Below are 17,060 nucleotides of genomic sequence, written 5' to 3'. Positions count from 1 at the left end.
GCTCTGTTGAAGTGGAAAGAGTTGGGAGGAGCTTCCACTCACACTGCGCGGCTGTGTGCTTTGTACAAATTCCGAAACCCTAATATATTCTTCACAGGAAATAAACTAAATATATTTTTGCACGTTTTCATTAGCTCATATGACCAAAGCATATTCATAAGATAATTCATGTTGGGATTGCGTAGGTCGTCAACGCGTTTATAAATTCCATAAATTCATTCCATTTTTGTTTTGCTTGAATAAAGATGCGAAAAGCAAGCATTGTAATTATTACATTTAATGGTCAAGAGTTTCTTTTTTATTTGTTTGGGAGTTATGCAACTTGAAATATTACCAGAAGGAAAGCACTTGAAGCTTTCAGATGCATAATCACAGAGAAAATCCACACTCTACATTCTATATTTCACTTTTAATATGTCCATCAAGTCCTGTACAGTTGATAGCACCAAACAGTATTCCTTCAATGTTGCCAAGTGATGCAAAACTTCCACAGATTCCAGAACAGAGCCATCACCATCTGATGTTGAGGGCACTTGTCATCTTCTCCACTGCATGGTAGCCGGTCCTGATTGGCTGCCTGTCTCCACCAATTGTGTCGTCAGGGCCCTCAAGCTGTAGCCAGTCGCGGTAGGCTTCCAAAACTTCCTTGTTCATAGATGGCGCTCTGACTTGAAGGCTGTGGTAAGCTTCTTCGACGCGCTTCAGCAATGATTTGCTGTCACCGTCTTGTGGTCTCAATTGGGCACCGCCATTCAGACAGCCTGTTGAGAAAAGACAATTTCGAACAAGAATTATTCAAGGCCAAAACATATGCTCAAGAAACTAACCAGAAATTGAAACTTTAGAAAAATAGTTTAAAACGGATTCTTTGGCAAAGCAAACCATGCGCGAGTATCTTGTCATACAGAAATCGCGGATATCCTTTAAACAAAACTATGCATTAGCGATTTACGTGCAGTAAGTTGGTAAGTTCCATGTGTCCAACATTCAATGTTCAACGTGCAGTAAACACCTTGCATGCTGTATTACAACCCAACAGCAACGTTTCTTCACCATGCCCATATCTCGACTACGTAATGTCTGCTTTCACTAGAGAGAGGCTTACTGTACAACGTGAAAGCATGCTGTTCGAAAGAACTCCAGCAAAACCTCTGCCGCTCTGTGACCACAAGGTTTACAGTGAAGCCCACATTCCCCGGTCGTTATATAAGACCACAACACGCATTCGGGCTCTATTGCCACTCCAAGTTGAAACAAAGTTTAACCCTTTATCGGTCACGGCCAAACATGTATGGCGTAAATTACAGTATGAACTTGAAAGTTCCCATCTGAACGCGCAACCATGGGCACGTGCTACTTATCTGCTACATCTTTGGGAAACAATGGACATTGTATCCGTACCCTGTTTCATCTTGCTAAGGCTATTTACAGTTTCCAAATTAGATACCTTGTGCAAGGAATGCTCGCTTCGCATGTCGGCTGCTCTTGCGGCAGTGGCAATCGAAGCATCGACCCTTCCGATTCATACTTTAAATGCTCCTCAGAATTGAAATCAGAGGTTGAGAGCTCATCATCCGATTGAAAAGCTCAGTAAAGTACAGTAATCCCTCGTTATAACAAAAGCCCTTTTTTCGAATTATCGCTTTTATCAAAGTTCAAAGTGGTCCTGACCGAAATGCACGCATTTTGAACCAAATTTATTCTAAGTGTATCGACGGGCGACCACGCTTATTATGAAGGCCACAGTGCCGAAAGCATGCAAGCCTACACGGGGGCACACAGAGACCCTTGCGTTCCATCCCCCTTCTCCACCGAGGCAAACGGCAAACGAGGAAAACAGCAAACACGAAAACGGAGTAAACAGGTGACGGAGGGCAGAGCGCTGTTTCCGATGCCGATGTGCCAATGCGGGGACGCGGGCAGGGAGCAGCGGTGCAGTGTCCACGTTCCAACACTACTCACAGCACTCCCAGCCTTCGCTGCTGCCTCCTATTGGAATCGGGTCAAGGGTGCGATGGAGCCCGGAAGAGATAACCCCTTCAGAAGCCTTTGATGCGCGTGCCTGCGGCGTACTACACGCACACATGCGTCGAGATTGGGAGTGGTTACCGAAACTCGCTTAGATCTGTGAGGTCGAGAAAAGTGGCTGGCCCAAGTCGAAAAGAGCCAAAGAATTCGACAATCCGGCATCGGTTGTTCGACACTGTTCATCACTTTGCGGAACAAGCAAGGTGTTGCATGGGTTCGAGAAGTTTCTCATGCAAGAGAAAGCGTGCCCGTGACCCGAAGATGAAAAATCGCTGACTGCTTTGTGACTGTTGGATTTTTTTTCGCGAGCACGCTTGCCCGAGTCGGCGCACGATTCCCGGAGCTGCAACAATCTCTATGGGAGTGTGTGAAAGCATGCTGGCAAAGGCACCAAGGATAGCCTTGATTCGTTCGTGCTTGTCAATGCGGACGTTCCTGTTGTTGCGCCTGCCACGGATGCTGCGATACAAAGGCGTTGCGTGCGGCCAGGGAAAACACGAAGCGACGTCGGAGAGGCACCTCGGGAAACGCCGACGATTGGGGAGACGCAAAACATCTTATGGCTGCTTCGAAACAAAGTGGAGTGCAGCGGCGGTGACTGTGTTCTTGCGATGCCTGGAGCAGGTCGAGGAGAACTGATACCCGGGTGAAATTATCGGCAAACTCCACTTAATTATTTTTTTACTCGGTAAAGCTGCCACGAGATGTTCATAACCAAGGTTTGTTTGATTAAACGTACAGTCAGAGAGTACTGTAGTGTTCCCGTCCACCTTCAAAGCCGCTGGAACAGTTTTTTTCGGCTCTATCGCTTTTGTCGAATTACCGCTTATATCAAATTTTTTTGCTGTCCCATTGATTTCGTTATAACGAGGGATTACTGTACTTATGATATCGAGACTGAGATCGCCAAAATGTCACGGAAGCGGATGCGCCAAAATGAAACCGAACAAGAAGAAAGGCGACAACTGGACAGCTTGTAGGCGACAATCTGGACAACTTGGCACTACATGTACATATGGTCCCATTAAATAATTAAAAAAAAAACAAAAAAACCTGGGCACTGAATTTTTCTTTTTACTAATCAGATAAGACAAAGAAACCCGGCCACTAAAGCACATTCTCGGGGAAGAAAAAAAAATTATCGCAAAAGGTGCTACGATTTTCCACACACTTTTCTCGAAATTTCTCGGAAAGCGTGTGTCGGCGGAAGAAGACAGCCCAGTTTTTTTGGCGCCGAGGACGACGATGGCAGCACGTACCAGCGGGGCAAGCCATGATCTCGACGAAGTGGTACGGACAGCGTCCCCTCTTCAGCTTCTGCACGACGTTCTGGATGTTGCGGAACCCGTTGGCAATGGCAAACCTCAGCACCGTTTCGCCGCCGCACTCCAGCGTCACCTCCTTCAGATCTTGGTTCCTGCCAGACGTAACAGGAGAGATGGAACGAGGCAAAAGTAGGGTCGGTCAATTGCAGTATACAAGGTGTCCCGCAAAAACAATTTAATTGTTTTTTTTCATTGCAAAAATTATTTATGCGTTGCCGAACGCTTCATCTCCACCCAAACCTAGCACTAGCGGTCTGGTCCAGGTGCTAAAGTTTCGGAGCTTGCCGTTATTCAACTCAAAAGATTTCGGGATTATTTTTCAATTTTCCAGTTTTTAACGAAAAAATGGGGCCCACTATCGGTAGCCGACGCCATTATCCGTCGGCCGCCATTTTCCCATTAGAAATTTATTGAAATCGCTGATAACTTATGAAACGGACAACGGCAAGATCTGGGACTTTGGCATGTGGTTCAGACCACTAGTCCTACGTTTGGACACACACTCAGTGTTTTTAATGCATAAAAAAATTAATTTTTGCAAAAAAAAAGATATATATATATTAGGACATTTAGTGCATGACAAAAAAAAAAAATAATCAGTGTGAAACACAAATTAACGACTCCAAGATGTGCAAACACACAGGGTGCTCGAACAGAGCCGTGGGTGCCCATTTTGTTTTTTCTAGTTGTTGAATCATGTTCTGCAGAGTTGTTTTGTAGTGACATGAAGGGCACTTTTATGTTAGGTTGGAGATAATATGTATAACAATACAGAAACGGGATTTGAATTAAAAACACCAACACTCTATTGGGCGCACACACCCAAGATGTCCAGAAGCGTATCTTACGTCGGTTGTACAGTTTTCTTTGAATATAGAAGACTCATAGAATGATGTAGCTGTCCTACTTTGAGTGCTAAACGATGCGACAGAGATTTCATATTTTTGTTCAAATGCCTTCACTGAGTAATTCGTTGTCCTGATGTAACTTCAGTGATTAATATTTATGTTCCAAGAGGATTCTTGTGAATTTTTTTTACAGTTTATGTTAATCAAATTTTTCAGACTTGCCCTATCTATGACACACATTCAGAACATGTAAAATACCATCGATGCTCCATGTATTGACGTTCTCAAGGGGAGATGCTAATAAAAAAAGAACGGCAATATTTTGCAAAAATTTGATTTTTGGTTTTATGGCGTTTTATTATTTTTGAACCTTTATATTTGATGTATAAAATAATTATTGCCGGTTATTACCGCGAACTTAGTCAAATACACATTTGAAGACCCTCAGGGAACCCAGATCACATTGAATTTGAGTCATTTTTCTCAGGGTGGTTCTTCCAAATTGTGACGTTGCCCGCTACTACGTTTACGTCGACAAGTAAGCCTAGCCGTCTCCTCTCCATTGCAGTCTTTTGTAGCATCAATTTCTCACGGAAATTTATTAACACTACAATATTTTCTCCACGACTAAAGAGTATAGCCACACATCTATGATAAAATACGAGCGCATGTTTTCTTTTTATGTAATTTTGGGGCATCTTCCCAGTTTGTGCACAAGAATTTCTGTTCTTAATATTGTCCTATCACAACCAAATCTGACACGCATGTACTTTAGAATTACGTAGAATGCTACTATCTAGGTTTGGTTAGAATGTATACTTTTTATATTTATGATAAATTTAGGAAACATCTGTTAGCCCCTTGAAATGGCATTTTTGCTATTTTGAATTATTTTAAAATAAAAGAAGCGTCACACAAATTATTTTTGTTGTTCACTGCACTTGGTGGTTTATAAGGAGCGTATTAGTTTATTTTACTAGACTCTTTCAAGTGCATCGCCATGCCTCACGTGTGCACAAGAACATGTTTTTTCTGCATGTACACTGCGTCGAGAATCTAGAAAATAAGCTATATCAAATCTAACAGCAGATTTATAAAGAGAAGATTAAGCACCATAAACTGTGAAAGTTTCCTTTCAATATCGTAAATAATTGTTAAAAATTTTTTCCCCTTGCGCATGTCCCTTTAACCCATCTTTTATTGCGTTCAACTTTTTTCTTTAATAATCTTTAGAATTATTCTTCCCCTTGCTATATGTATATTGTGCATCATTACGAAGGTGAAAGCTCTTCATGAGCACAAAAAACAAATGCGTGAATTAATTCATTAATAACTGATGTTGGAGCTGTGGTGGATGTTAGGGCAGAAGTGTAATGTGATAATTATCAATCTACGGTACCATTTTTTCTAAACAGTCATCGTAGCCTTTCTTTTGTAATCAGCAACAAACACTGGCTGAAACTTTCTTTGGCAAATTTAGGTTGTTGACTTCAAAGATAATAAGAATGGGGTGACTCTAATCACTGCAATGAATGCATCGATAATTGCCCAATATTTTAAAATATTTGTCTTAATCTCTGCTTCACAATCAGCAACAAACACTGGCTCAAAGTTCCTTTGGCATATTCAAGTTGCTGACCTCAAAGATAACGGGAATGAAGTGACTCCAATCTCTACAATCAATGCACCGGCTCACTTCGGCGAGTCATTCAGAAGTGTGCTGCCGCCGGCTTAAAGAGCCGTACTCAAGTGGGCACAAAGGGACGCTCAGGGCGGGCCAGGGGAGTTCACCTGAGAGTTTTGAAGGTCAATTCTTCAGCCCGATGGTTAAAAAGCGACCTTGCGGCCTGCACGAAGACGTGCTCGCAGTAGCCCCCGGAACCCGAACCGGCGTGACGATAGGACTTTCCGTCGACCCTGCAGCTGAACCTGGAAAGGCAGACATGCTCTTTAAGTTGTGCGAGTAGCCTCTCGTCCACTGAGAACTTAATTTTCACCCCTCAGTCGGGCCACCGTATTCACTTAAAAGTAAAAGGCCCCTTTCGTCGCAACGGATACGTTTGAGCGACCCTTGAAAGGTTAAGGGTTTTCTGAGATTCCTTATCTGGCAACTAGAACTAACATTTAAATGTTTGATTATTAGGGGTGCACGAAGATTGGTTTGAATCAAGTAAAGCTCAGCAGTCGCCGCTGGCTTTAACACCGTAGAGAGAGCCAACATGGCATGGCTTTCCCGTGCGCCGCAAAAGTTTAGAATAATGCGGCATTGTTTTATTCCGACAACTATTTGCGGGCCTCCTAATGATCATGCTTCGAATTGCGGCCACGACGTATGCACACTAGTGTACAGATAAATCTTTAGAAAATTTAAACACAATACCTTTTTTCTTTTTCGTGCAAAAGAATTCACGCGCTTCGCATTACTGGTGGCGCTCGCTAGTGGACTTGCGTCTCACAAATGCTCCTCCGTGATTGAGCTTGCACAGGTGCTAAAGAACCTTTTACGTTTCGTGTTTTTTTTTTGTGCACGAAATGCAACTACAAAAACGCAGTGCCGCGCCGTACCAAGATCAGCGGAACATGGCGACCCTTCGGTCCACTTACAGGGTGTCCAATGGGGATGGTTCGAGCTCTCCAAAGCTGGTTGCCTCTCGTTCAAGCATGGACTCCACTTCGACTGTGAAAGAAAGCCGTCCGGGGAAACGTTGAAGGTTATCAGTCACAAAACCACCAGACAAGAACTGCTCAGTATTTGAACAACCAGGAAGGTTCAAATAAAGCTATGCGGAGAGCAAGTTGTCCGCTCCTCGCACACGGGTTGCAGTGACGCCAGAATGACGCCGAGATCTGATTGGTTTTGATTGAAAGGATAGTGGGTAGACCTCGAGGTCTACCCACTATCCTCTATTCAGAGCCAATCAGAGCTCGGAGTTCTGACGTCACCGAAACCCCTGCAAAGAAGCAGATGAACTTGCGCTCCACGTAACAATTTGATTAAGTGCAAAAAGACAAGCTCTGGTTCCTTGAACTTCTCATGAAGCTGTACCCTTCCGGGAATTCCTCAGCCTCGTACACTTTGTTTTAGGTGGAATGTGTACAGGGTTAAGGTTAAGTAACAAGACAAAACATGTCCCCCCAAAAAGTGTAGCGGAAGTGAGTAACGAAAGAGCATGCGATGCAAACGTGACGCAGAAGTGCAACGTGCAATTTCCCGGCTAAACCCAGCAGGGAAACGTAACTTGTGTAGAATCGCACCAATTCAGGTTTTTCTGATGATTCTAGGGGGTGAAACGCAGCCCCACTAAATTTAGTGCGAAAATCAGATTTGTATATTGTAATATCCTGAGAGATGGCCCACCTAAAATCGAAAGCAAATAGGGTGAAAATAAAGAGTGAGCTAACATTTGGTGTGCAACAAAAAAAAGTTGGAAAAAGTGCTAGTTTTATATTTTGTGACCTGCAAAACTTTTGACTTTTGACCAAAGACGGCTGCCCTTCCCAGTCAGCAATGTTCGCTTATCCCCTGCCGTGGCTAAGTAACACCATCTCTGCTGATGTCACCATTGGCCAGGGCCCTGCAGGTACTAGAAGTGGGATATCATTCAGTGTTGTTGGAAAAATAGGAGATCATGTCGAAAAAAGGGGGCGGGTTATCTTTTGGAGTTTGGGCATCTCGGGATATTACGATATACATAATGACGCACCAATTCAAAACTCAATTAATTCAGCTCAAAACATGCTGATCATCCTGTGTCCTAAGGCTAATTATGATTTTTTTTAAAGATGAATAGTTAAATAGACAGCTCTGATAAAGCATGTGCACACATCAGCAAAAACAAACAAAAAAACGTTGTAACTACATCTGGAGTGAAACACCTTTCTTTGTCTAGTATATGCTTGTAATTTCTATAAAGCAGTTTGAACTAACTATCCATTGTTGTTTTGAGGATAGGAAATATAAAGCCTCCCAAAAAAGGACCGGTTTCCAAAACTGTTACTACCGTGAAATACCACGAAAACACCCACTTCACTAAAGCGCCCACTATTAATATTTTCCAAACTCGGGAAGTGTGCAAATTATACATCAAGAACACAGACAAGTAGTTGTTTATTTTTGGGGGAAGGGAAAGGGGGAGGCCAGGAGAACAAATAGGTAATGTCGTTGTTGTCCCCGTAGGTTTAGTTCACAACTTAGTCACTAGGGGCACAATGATTGGCTCCCCCCCTCCCTCTCTCTTTCTCTCTCTCTCCCCCCCCCTCCCCCCCCAAATGCACAAGGAAAATGCATTTGAAAGCTGAAACAACATCACGCAGAGCAGTATGCGACGTCGCAAAACGCTCGCTCTCGACGTGCGAGACGAGTAGAGAAGCCTACTTGACGTGATGACGCAATCGACGTCCCTCGTGCTGTAGATCTCGTCGTAAAAGTCGCCCCGCGATGCCTCCAGCTTTTTGTCGTAGCATGGCATCACGCTCACGTGATAGATCTGGGAAATGCAAGCGGAAGGCAGCTAGAGTACCCAACTACTTCTTTCCAAAAAATGTAATATTTTTCGAGCAATCTTCACTTAAATGGCAACTCCACTTCATTTTTGTTTTTGAAAAAATGACGCAGTCCTCTTCAGTATTACCTAGAAAGACTACACGTCAAGTATTACGATGTAGTTCTGTCTAAATGTTTCTTAAACGGTCCGGTGAACTCTGCAACTCTCCAAGTTGCCGAAATCGGCTGACTCGAGCGGTCAAATTCAAGCGCAACCAACAGCGCAGTCAAGGCTAAGGCGTGGGCGTAGCCAACATTGGAGCCAAACGTCAACACCATTGCCCCTTTTTGCTTGTTTTTACTTCTCCGGGCAAACGTGACGGGTGATGTCAGAAACGTTTCCTCTCGGCGCTCAGCGGTATCCTTGTGATTGCGCAGCGCACTTCTTGGGAGCCGTCCCGCCGTCTCCCACGTCACAACCGCCATCGTTGTCTCACCGTCTGTGATTATTGTCTCGGAGGTTTGTTCGCACTATGGGCACTACGTGCACATACTTATGCCGCAGTTGTGCCGACGTCGTCGAATGTCATAGACACCAAAATCTGGTGAAGAGTGCAGTGCAGACGACACTTGTGCCTGGCACATGCCCGCCCCAATCCCAGCTGTCGTTGCGTAAAAGATCACGTGACTTCTCGTACCATGTGATAGCCATGCTCTTGGCAGCCCGAGGCCAATGTTGCCGGACAGAGCCGGAGTTTCGGTTTCGATTTCTGTCTGTGTTTAAGATTAGATTTTACAATATTGTCACGAATGACAATTGATGAGGCGATGATAACTGAAGAAAACTAAACGTTTAATAGGGCGAACTTGTGCCCAAAATAAACAGAACACAAAGAAGAAGAACAGAGCGTCGCAAGCGTCGAAGTCGGCGTAACAGCAGGTTCAAGCGCTAGGGCGAGACCGAGTCCAGTTCGCCACGCGGAGCCCCTTATGTACATACGTGAGCTTCTGGAATAATCGGCGTAGAATGTTTGACGCATAGAACACTCGGACCTCGAACACGCAACAGGATTCTCGAATCTACCAGAATACTAGTCTGCAGGAATAAACAAAAAGATGCGCCGCTCCCAGGAATCGAATCCTAGCTTTTCGCGTGGGAGCCAGGTACGATAACCGTTAGGCCACGTGCGCGCTGCCTACTTGGCCAGCTGCGCGCGCGGCAATATGTATCCCATTTTTCGCAAAGCAAATGACATAGTGTCTTTTACTAGTGCTTTTTAATATGAAATCACTCATTATCTCGGAATCTTCCAAATGGAGCGCAGTTGCCCTTTAAAGCTCACTACAAACTGAAACCAAAACCTTGCCTGCGGCGGGCAACATTGCTCCTGTGTCATCACCTACATCTCTAACCATGTATTACAAATCGGGACGTCACATACCAGGCCGCTGGGAGCAGCTTGACGCAAGAGCAAAAGTGTTGTCTGCTACACTTAAAGGGCCCATGAAACGATTTTTGGGTTGGGATAAATCATTTTAGATTGGGATTTTACTAATAGCACATCGTTCAGTGGGCCAAAAGAAAAAAGGTAGTAAGTCAAAAGCCTGACTTTCAGTGCGAAAATTTGAAAACACAGCGGACTATTTTGTACCTCCTCCCCTTCGTAACCTCTCTGCCTTTTCACTGTGATACATCCGCGGTCCCGAAAGCGCGTCATCGGGTCCAAACTGACGTCACACGAAACCGGACCTCATTTAGTCCTTTCACCCCTAAGCTGACATTGTGGTGGAAGCCACGCGCTTGCCGGACCAATCAGCCGCCTCCGTTTCATCACCTGACCTCATTCTCTGCAGCCACATTTGCCACGCTCACGTGGCAAAAGTGTGGCTAGCCCAAGGAGCACGTAGCTTCCACAGCACTGTCAGCTTAGGGGTGAACGGGGTAGGGAAAGAAACTTTTATCCGAGCTTTGAGCGACGGGCTAATCTTCTAGGGGGGCAATGGCTCTCTCCGAGCGAGAGGGGCCTCGCTTCTTTTCGTCTTCTTGAACTGCTTGGTGGAATGCGCGATTTATGAGTTGAGGAGGAAAGCGAAACAGGAAAAAGTTGGAAAAGCGTTTCATGACCCCTTTAACGACGCCTGTTCTACAGTGGCCGCAGCTTGTGTTTTAGTGCAGAAAAAGGCAAGTTTTCTCAAGGGCTTATTTTGAAGAGATTGGTAAACCACATTGAATATGTTGCGTCGACTTTGTGGAAGTATGCCATTCTCAACGTCGCAAACTGGCTCTCTCGCACGCGACGGACGCTGCCAACGATGACGCATGCTCGTACGGGAGCACACAAGCGCGTGCACATTATGCAAATCACATGGCCAACGATGACCGCACTGATAGCACCGCCTGTAGTTCTTGCTTGAATAAATACAAAACAAGCAAATAAGTCTTCCTGAGAGCCCCGAGCATGATTCAGGTAGCGCAGGGTGGGCTGCGCCGACACGGTGGTACCGCCTACGCTGTTGGCTTTGCCGCGCCTCGCCCGCTAGGATTAGCAAATTTTGTTAATTTCGTGCACCTCAAACTTAGTTTGCCAGTTTCATCAACTTTTAGGTGGAATCAGATTGAAATATTTGGCGTGTGGCCTTTTTAGGCGATACCAAAGAGAACTGCGTTGTTTCCTGAAAGCTAAACGAACCAGAGTTGCCTTTGAAGGCTACCAGCAACAACAGGCTTTTTTTATTGTTGCAAACAACGGGAAACGATCCCCAGGCACCATCGTAAACCTCTAAGCTCGGAAATGACATGCTTGCAGAGAAAGGAAATATTTTCAGAAAACCAGATTGCAAATCTTCTGCACGAGTCTGTGACGTAGATGGCGAACTGGTGCACTCCTTGTCACCTTGGACGACTTCAAACTAGAAGTGCCGCCTAACTTTCTTTCTTTTCCGTAGAATCGATCACAGCTACCATGGGCATGTCCGCCTGCTAAACAACCAATCGTGCAAGCGTCTCACTCTGCACTTGCCACGCGCCTTTTCTCCACATGCAGACGACGCGTCACATTTCTGTTTGGGTTGCCTTTCCGAGTAGCGTTCCACCTGGTGTGTCAAATACATTTTAAAGGGGCAGAGAGGAAACGGACGTACCGCAGACTTTGACGTCCGACGCGCGGGGCAACCGAAACTTTTTGATCGCTCGACAATTGCTCTAGCTCTCAAAGTCCAAGAGTTTGTTTGGCGGCGGCAAAAAAAAAACACCCTATACTTTTTAATATGCTGTACGGTTGGCGCGTGTCCTCTTTCTCTTTAAGAGCAGTCACCTGATCGGGTGTCCTGCTGATCTTGGAGGCAAGGTACTTTTTGACCAGCGACCCCATGACCTGCTGAGGCGACCTTGCTCGACTGATGTAGGGCAAGATGAAGTCGCCGTGCGTCTTCTCTGCGTAGCACACAAAACCTGGAGGGGAGGAATTTAAGTTGTCACACTGCAACTAAGCCGGGCGCATTCGCGCTGCAGACGAAAACGCTCACGACAGGCCCCGTCTCCATCGTTGTGCAACAACTGCCCAGTGTTGGGTAAAGTATGTATAAAAAATACTTAAAGTAAAGTACAAAGTAAACAAGAGGTTATGTACTTCAAGTAAAGTAGTAAGTACACCGGGCACAACATACTTCAAACGAAGTACTTTAATACATTGTACTTTCAAATTAAAGTACAAGTAGTACTTCTTAACACAATCTTTCATAGAGTCCTTTTATTCCCCCATAGTATATTTTTTTAACTGGTATGCGTTGCCCCAAGGGTAATCAGGGGTTTATCAGTTATTATCGGAATGGCGGCAAATATTGGAGGAAGTCAAGTGGCCACAGGGTTGTTTTAATTTTGCCGACAAATTACTTAACACAATCAACTTATAAGGCACTTATTTGTATCTGTCTTAATGCCACCATTTTTTCACTCAAGCAAATGACCGGATGACATCTCGAAAGACGATAGCGTCTTTTCACATGACAATGCGCCATTTTTTTGTTTTCCAATTTGAGAAATGCATTGTAAAGTCGGGAGTAGTACTACTTTCCTCAAAAAGTGCCAGAAAAGATATTTTAGATAAAGTATAAAAACATGCTCAAAGAATGTACTTTAAGTAAAGCACAAGTTTATTAAACCTACTTGAAGTACTAGTACCTTAAGTGCAACATACTTAACATATTTCCCAACATGGTATTCGCCGTATGTCTTATATACTTCGATGTCGAACAAAGTACAGGAAGTTTTTGGTTTTTTTTTCCAAGACCCATAACGGAGTAAAATGATCTGATGATAGATATGGTCTCAACTGATGGTGAATCATTTTTAGAATAATAAACGCATTGCTAATTTACCTTCATGGCTGTTGCAGTGTGATAATTGCAGTTTTTCTTTTTCTTTTTTTTTTGTATATTATGTAAACATTTTATATTTTCAGGTAATAATGTGACTCAAAAACCCACTCCCATGCAATGGTTCTTTGGCACTGCAGGGTTTTCTGTAAATAAATAAATAAAAAAAAAATGTCTTCTCTCTGGATGCTGCCAAAGAAGATGTAAATGCAATCGCATTACATTCCCTTTGGCACGGTAGTCACGTGGTTTCAAAAACGAGGCAAGGTGACATCGCATCAGGCTACGCGGCGTCACGTAACTTCAAGTCACGATGTTAAAGTGTCACATGCTGTCACAGTTCCACGTGATACCGTAACGTCACGTGACATTGCAACATTGCCCCACTAATTTTAACAAAAACATTTGAAGCCAAATTTAGCTTTTTTTCTTTTAGCTTACGGAAGGATGCACGTTATCTCGTGGTTCGGAGGTCCTAGAAATGCTCTCGCATTTAATAAATAGGCACGAAGAAATATCCGCACATTTGACCACAAAACAAACACTGCAAAACCTGCAGCCCATGCACAACTCACCCGGACAGGCAGACGTTAGCAGCGGAAGTGCAGACGGATCCGACTCTTTTCTCCGGTATCGCTCCAAGAAGTCGTGCAGCATCTCGACCAGCGTGAACTCCCTCGCAAACGTCGTGTCCAAGACGTGGTGTGCTCCTGGGGAATTTCCGGAAGAAAGGGACGTGCGACGGTTTGCGCTCTAACAAACCGCACGGGAAATAAAAGCGTGTTCGCACGAAGAAAAGAAGCGCGTCGGCCAAACATTCATGCCATCATTCAGCCCCCAAGTTGGGAGAGGAACGAATGTGCGCAAAAGGGACGAGGACCGTAATCGGCGTCTGTCTACTTTCACGGTCAAATAGTACACGTAAACCTAGTGGTGAAAGCGTCAAACACCGAAACAAGCACCGGCCCCCCCCATTCAACATGGGCTGTTGAATTTTGAGGTGAAATGCAGACGACACGCAAAGAAAGGAGGATTGCAAATATGCAACGTTGCCAGACGTCGTGACTCTACCACACCGTGGCGGTGGTACCACGGAAAGTGGAATGCGTGTCTGACTGCCATTTTTAGCGTCCCGTTCGGCCCGGCTTTCGATGCCGGGTGCGGCATCGAAAGCGGCCCCGAAGTGGCAACAAACGACGTCACAAAAGCTGCGGCGTCGTGCCGTCGGACGTCGCAATCCTGGCAGTTGGGCGTAGCTGTTCTAGAGAAAAAATTGCGCGACAATCACGTGATAGGATGCGTTTAGACGGTGACAGCTGTTCTGCTCATTTGACGATATGACGATGACGATCGATTGACGTTGGGGTGACGTGGCAGGTGTCTGCCACGTCACCCCAGCTGCTGCGACACCACCGGGATCGCGCGTTGCGACAGCGTGACACTTCTACGACGCTATCAGGTGGGAATCGAGAAACGTCACTTAGAACTCGGTAGACACACGAATTAGACAAGTGCTCCAGGCACCACAGTGGTACTGTTAACGAAACGCAACGGGGCGTCGACCGACGTAACCCACTCAAGAGCAGAACTCCTTACCCAAGCGCTTAAAGAAGCCGGTGAGCCTCGCAGCAGCTTCGTCATAGGCGACGTCGTACTTGCCGGAAAACGACGCATAGACTTGAGGGGCTATGCTGACAACTATCAGCTGGCGTTGTTCCACCGGCTGCAAAGAAAGCCGCGGTTCCGTCGGAATGTGAGTGGTAACATGACGGGTCGAGATTGATGAGCCAAGCAAGAAGCCCAGATCATTTTGATGGGGAATGGCAAAGGTAAAAAAATGTTTAGGGAAGATCTATACAGCGTTTCCCCTCGAAAAAATCAAGTGTATTTTTCAATGCAAAAATAAACTATGCATCGTCGAACGTTCAGTCTCCGCTCAAATGTAACGCTTGCAGTTCGGCCCAGATGCCAGTCTCAAAACTAACCGTTACCTCGTTAAAAAAAAGTTCCAAACAATTTTCCGAAAGTTTCAACGAAAAAATGGGGTGCACGTTCTCGGTAGCCGACGTCATTCAGCTCTGTGTATTTCTCGGCTTAGTCAGCCACCATTTTCTAGTGGGAAATTTTTGAAGATTGGTGTCTGTCTGTTCTGTCTGTTGTATAACAAGGAGCATGCAGGCAAGTTGATAAACTTTTGCGAACAAAAAGAGGACCTGTGTAAGAGAACATATAGTAAGGGTGCAGGCAGGATGGTGAATATTAGCCGCGTTGAATTAACCCGAGACTGGGGAAGAAGAGAAACATCAAGACATAGAAGGAGCGCCGTCCCATTTATTTTCTGTTCCTTCTATGTTTTGATGTTTCTCTCTTTCCCCAGTCTCAGTTAAATTCAGCATGGTTAAAGGACCTGCGTGCATGTCGTCCAGTTTTTGTTCCCCAGTCTGTTTTTCAAGATATTGATTGCTCATAACTTTGGAATCATATAATGGAAAGTTCTGAAGCTTTAGCATCTTCTTAGGACCACTATGCTACAATTTAGCAAAGAACAAGTGAAAAAAAACCTGCAATAAACATATTATTTTTATTATTTAACAATGCAGTTCATTTTTATAAAAGAAAAGAATTAAGGAAGACCCTTTTTTTTTCAAATAAGAACTAATGTCGCAGTAGAAAGTATTCACTGGCGGCCATAGCTGTGTGCGCGAATGCTGAGCCCGTGCTGATGGCGAGCATCCACAGTTCTTTTGCAACGTGCATTCAGCACCATCAAGAGTGCCGGTCTTAGCAGCCTATTGATATGAGCTTGTTCTGAGCATGCGCTCTAAACAGCACCCACAAATATGGCGTCCAGTGAATACTCCCTATAAATTCCAGCGGAACCCAGCACACTTTTGCTCTTACTTTGAATGACAACCGTAAGAGTCATTGGTTTTCAAAGCGCAGGCTCAATTCAATTGCTTCATGCTCAACGGATAATGCTAAAATTGAATAACAAATAACAGCAAGAACTTGGGTAGTAAAGGAGGATATACACAGCCTGCATGTGACGTCATTAGTGGCCATGGCAGCATTTTATGCGCCGAGAGCGTTCGGTCGTCTGTTAGTTTCACACCACAAAAGTTGTAGTTCGAAGAAACCAGTACGTAGAAATAACCGTCAGTACCCAGCAATTTCGACGCTTGCAAGCTATGTGCAACTTTTGAAACTGCGCCACTTCAGACTTACAAGTTCAGAGTTGGCCCTCAAAACTTTGAAGAGTTCCTCGGAGCTCTGTTGCGTGATCAGCACAGTCTCGGCGGACGTGATACAGCCGCTGCAGGCCAGGCAGTCGTTCAGCGTTATTTGGGCTTTCGCAAGCTTCGATGCTTTTCCAGTCTGACGAACAAAACGAAATTCGGAAAAGATGAGTACGAAGTTTCGTCGAAGATCTAACGTCGGACGAGCACGAACTCCGTCTTGGTTCTCCTCACCTCATCGACTTGCAGATACGAGCCATCCTCGGCGATCTTGATTGAACCAAGCTTGCTAGAACTTTTCTCGACTTTCACCGGCTTGATACACTCCTATAAATAAACAAGAAATTCTACCAAATTATTCGACGATCACCATTTCCTCCATCCGAATGACTGGTTAAATCACGACGTTGCGCTAGTACGGTCAAAACATGTTACCTACGAGGTGTCAGCGCAAAGCGATAATTGAAACGTGTTCTAGAATGTATTTTACTTCGATATAAGTGACAATTTAGAAGTGAACTTACTTGAGAAGGAGTTATAAAGTCGTTTAAATCGGTAATTCGCAGCACACCGCTGAATCCGTCTGCCATTGCAAACTTGTGGTGCGCTCCAGTCAACGTTGGCTCCAGTGGTGCGTGGTGCGCTCGGGTATCCGTTCTATTTGTGCGCGTTGCTGGTGGTCATTTTCAGTAACTCTCGTAACTCTTGTGTGCTCTTTCGCCAACCCCTCACCACCCCACCCACCCCACTCATCTGACTCACTTCA

The 17,060-nt window shown here is 44.9% G+C and overlaps 1 protein-coding gene across 1 annotated transcript; it reads right to left on the bottom strand.

Moving 5' to 3' along the window:
* Positions 1 to 390: 390 nt before the first annotated feature.
* On the bottom strand, positions 391 to 16,953 carry LOC8027253 (cytosolic Fe-S cluster assembly factor narfl). Its single transcript, XM_029967562.4, has 11 exons — positions 16,819 to 16,953; positions 16,529 to 16,621; positions 16,284 to 16,433; positions 14,655 to 14,781; positions 13,634 to 13,768; positions 11,999 to 12,135; positions 8,577 to 8,688; positions 6,806 to 6,878; positions 5,993 to 6,130; positions 3,288 to 3,445; positions 391 to 761 (listed from the first exon to the last, which is right to left on the bottom strand). Exons 1-11 carry the CDS (start codon positions 16,882 to 16,884, stop codon positions 511 to 513), a joined length of 1,440 nt encoding a protein of 479 aa, XP_029823422.3. The 5' UTR covers positions 16,885 to 16,953; the 3' UTR covers positions 391 to 510.
* Between the last annotated feature and the right edge of the window lie 107 nt (positions 16,954 to 17,060).

The sequence above is a fragment of the Ixodes scapularis genome, unplaced genomic scaffold, assembly GCF_016920785.2.
Source record: "Ixodes scapularis isolate PalLabHiFi unplaced genomic scaffold, ASM1692078v2 PGA_scaffold6__148_contigs__length_123643588, whole genome shotgun sequence".
NCBI classification, from domain to species: Eukaryota; Metazoa; Arthropoda; class Arachnida; order Ixodida; family Ixodidae; genus Ixodes; species Ixodes scapularis.
This window is presented reverse-complemented; position numbering and strand designations above follow the sequence as displayed.

Excerpts from the sequence above, each read along its gene's own strand:
- LOC8027253 (XM_029967562.4), bottom strand. The coding sequence starts at position 16,884 with ATGGCAGACGGATTCAGCGGTGTGCTGCGAATTACCGATTTAAACGAC. Across the intron at positions 12,136-13,633 it reads GCTAACGTCTGCCTGTCCGG|GTTTTGTGTGCTACGCAGAG; the intron begins GTGAGTTGTGCA and ends CCTCCCCTCCAG. Across the intron at positions 6,131-6,805 it reads CCATCCCCATTGGACACCCT|GTTCAGCTGCAGGGTCGACG; the intron begins GTAAGTGGACCG and ends CTGCCTTTCCAG.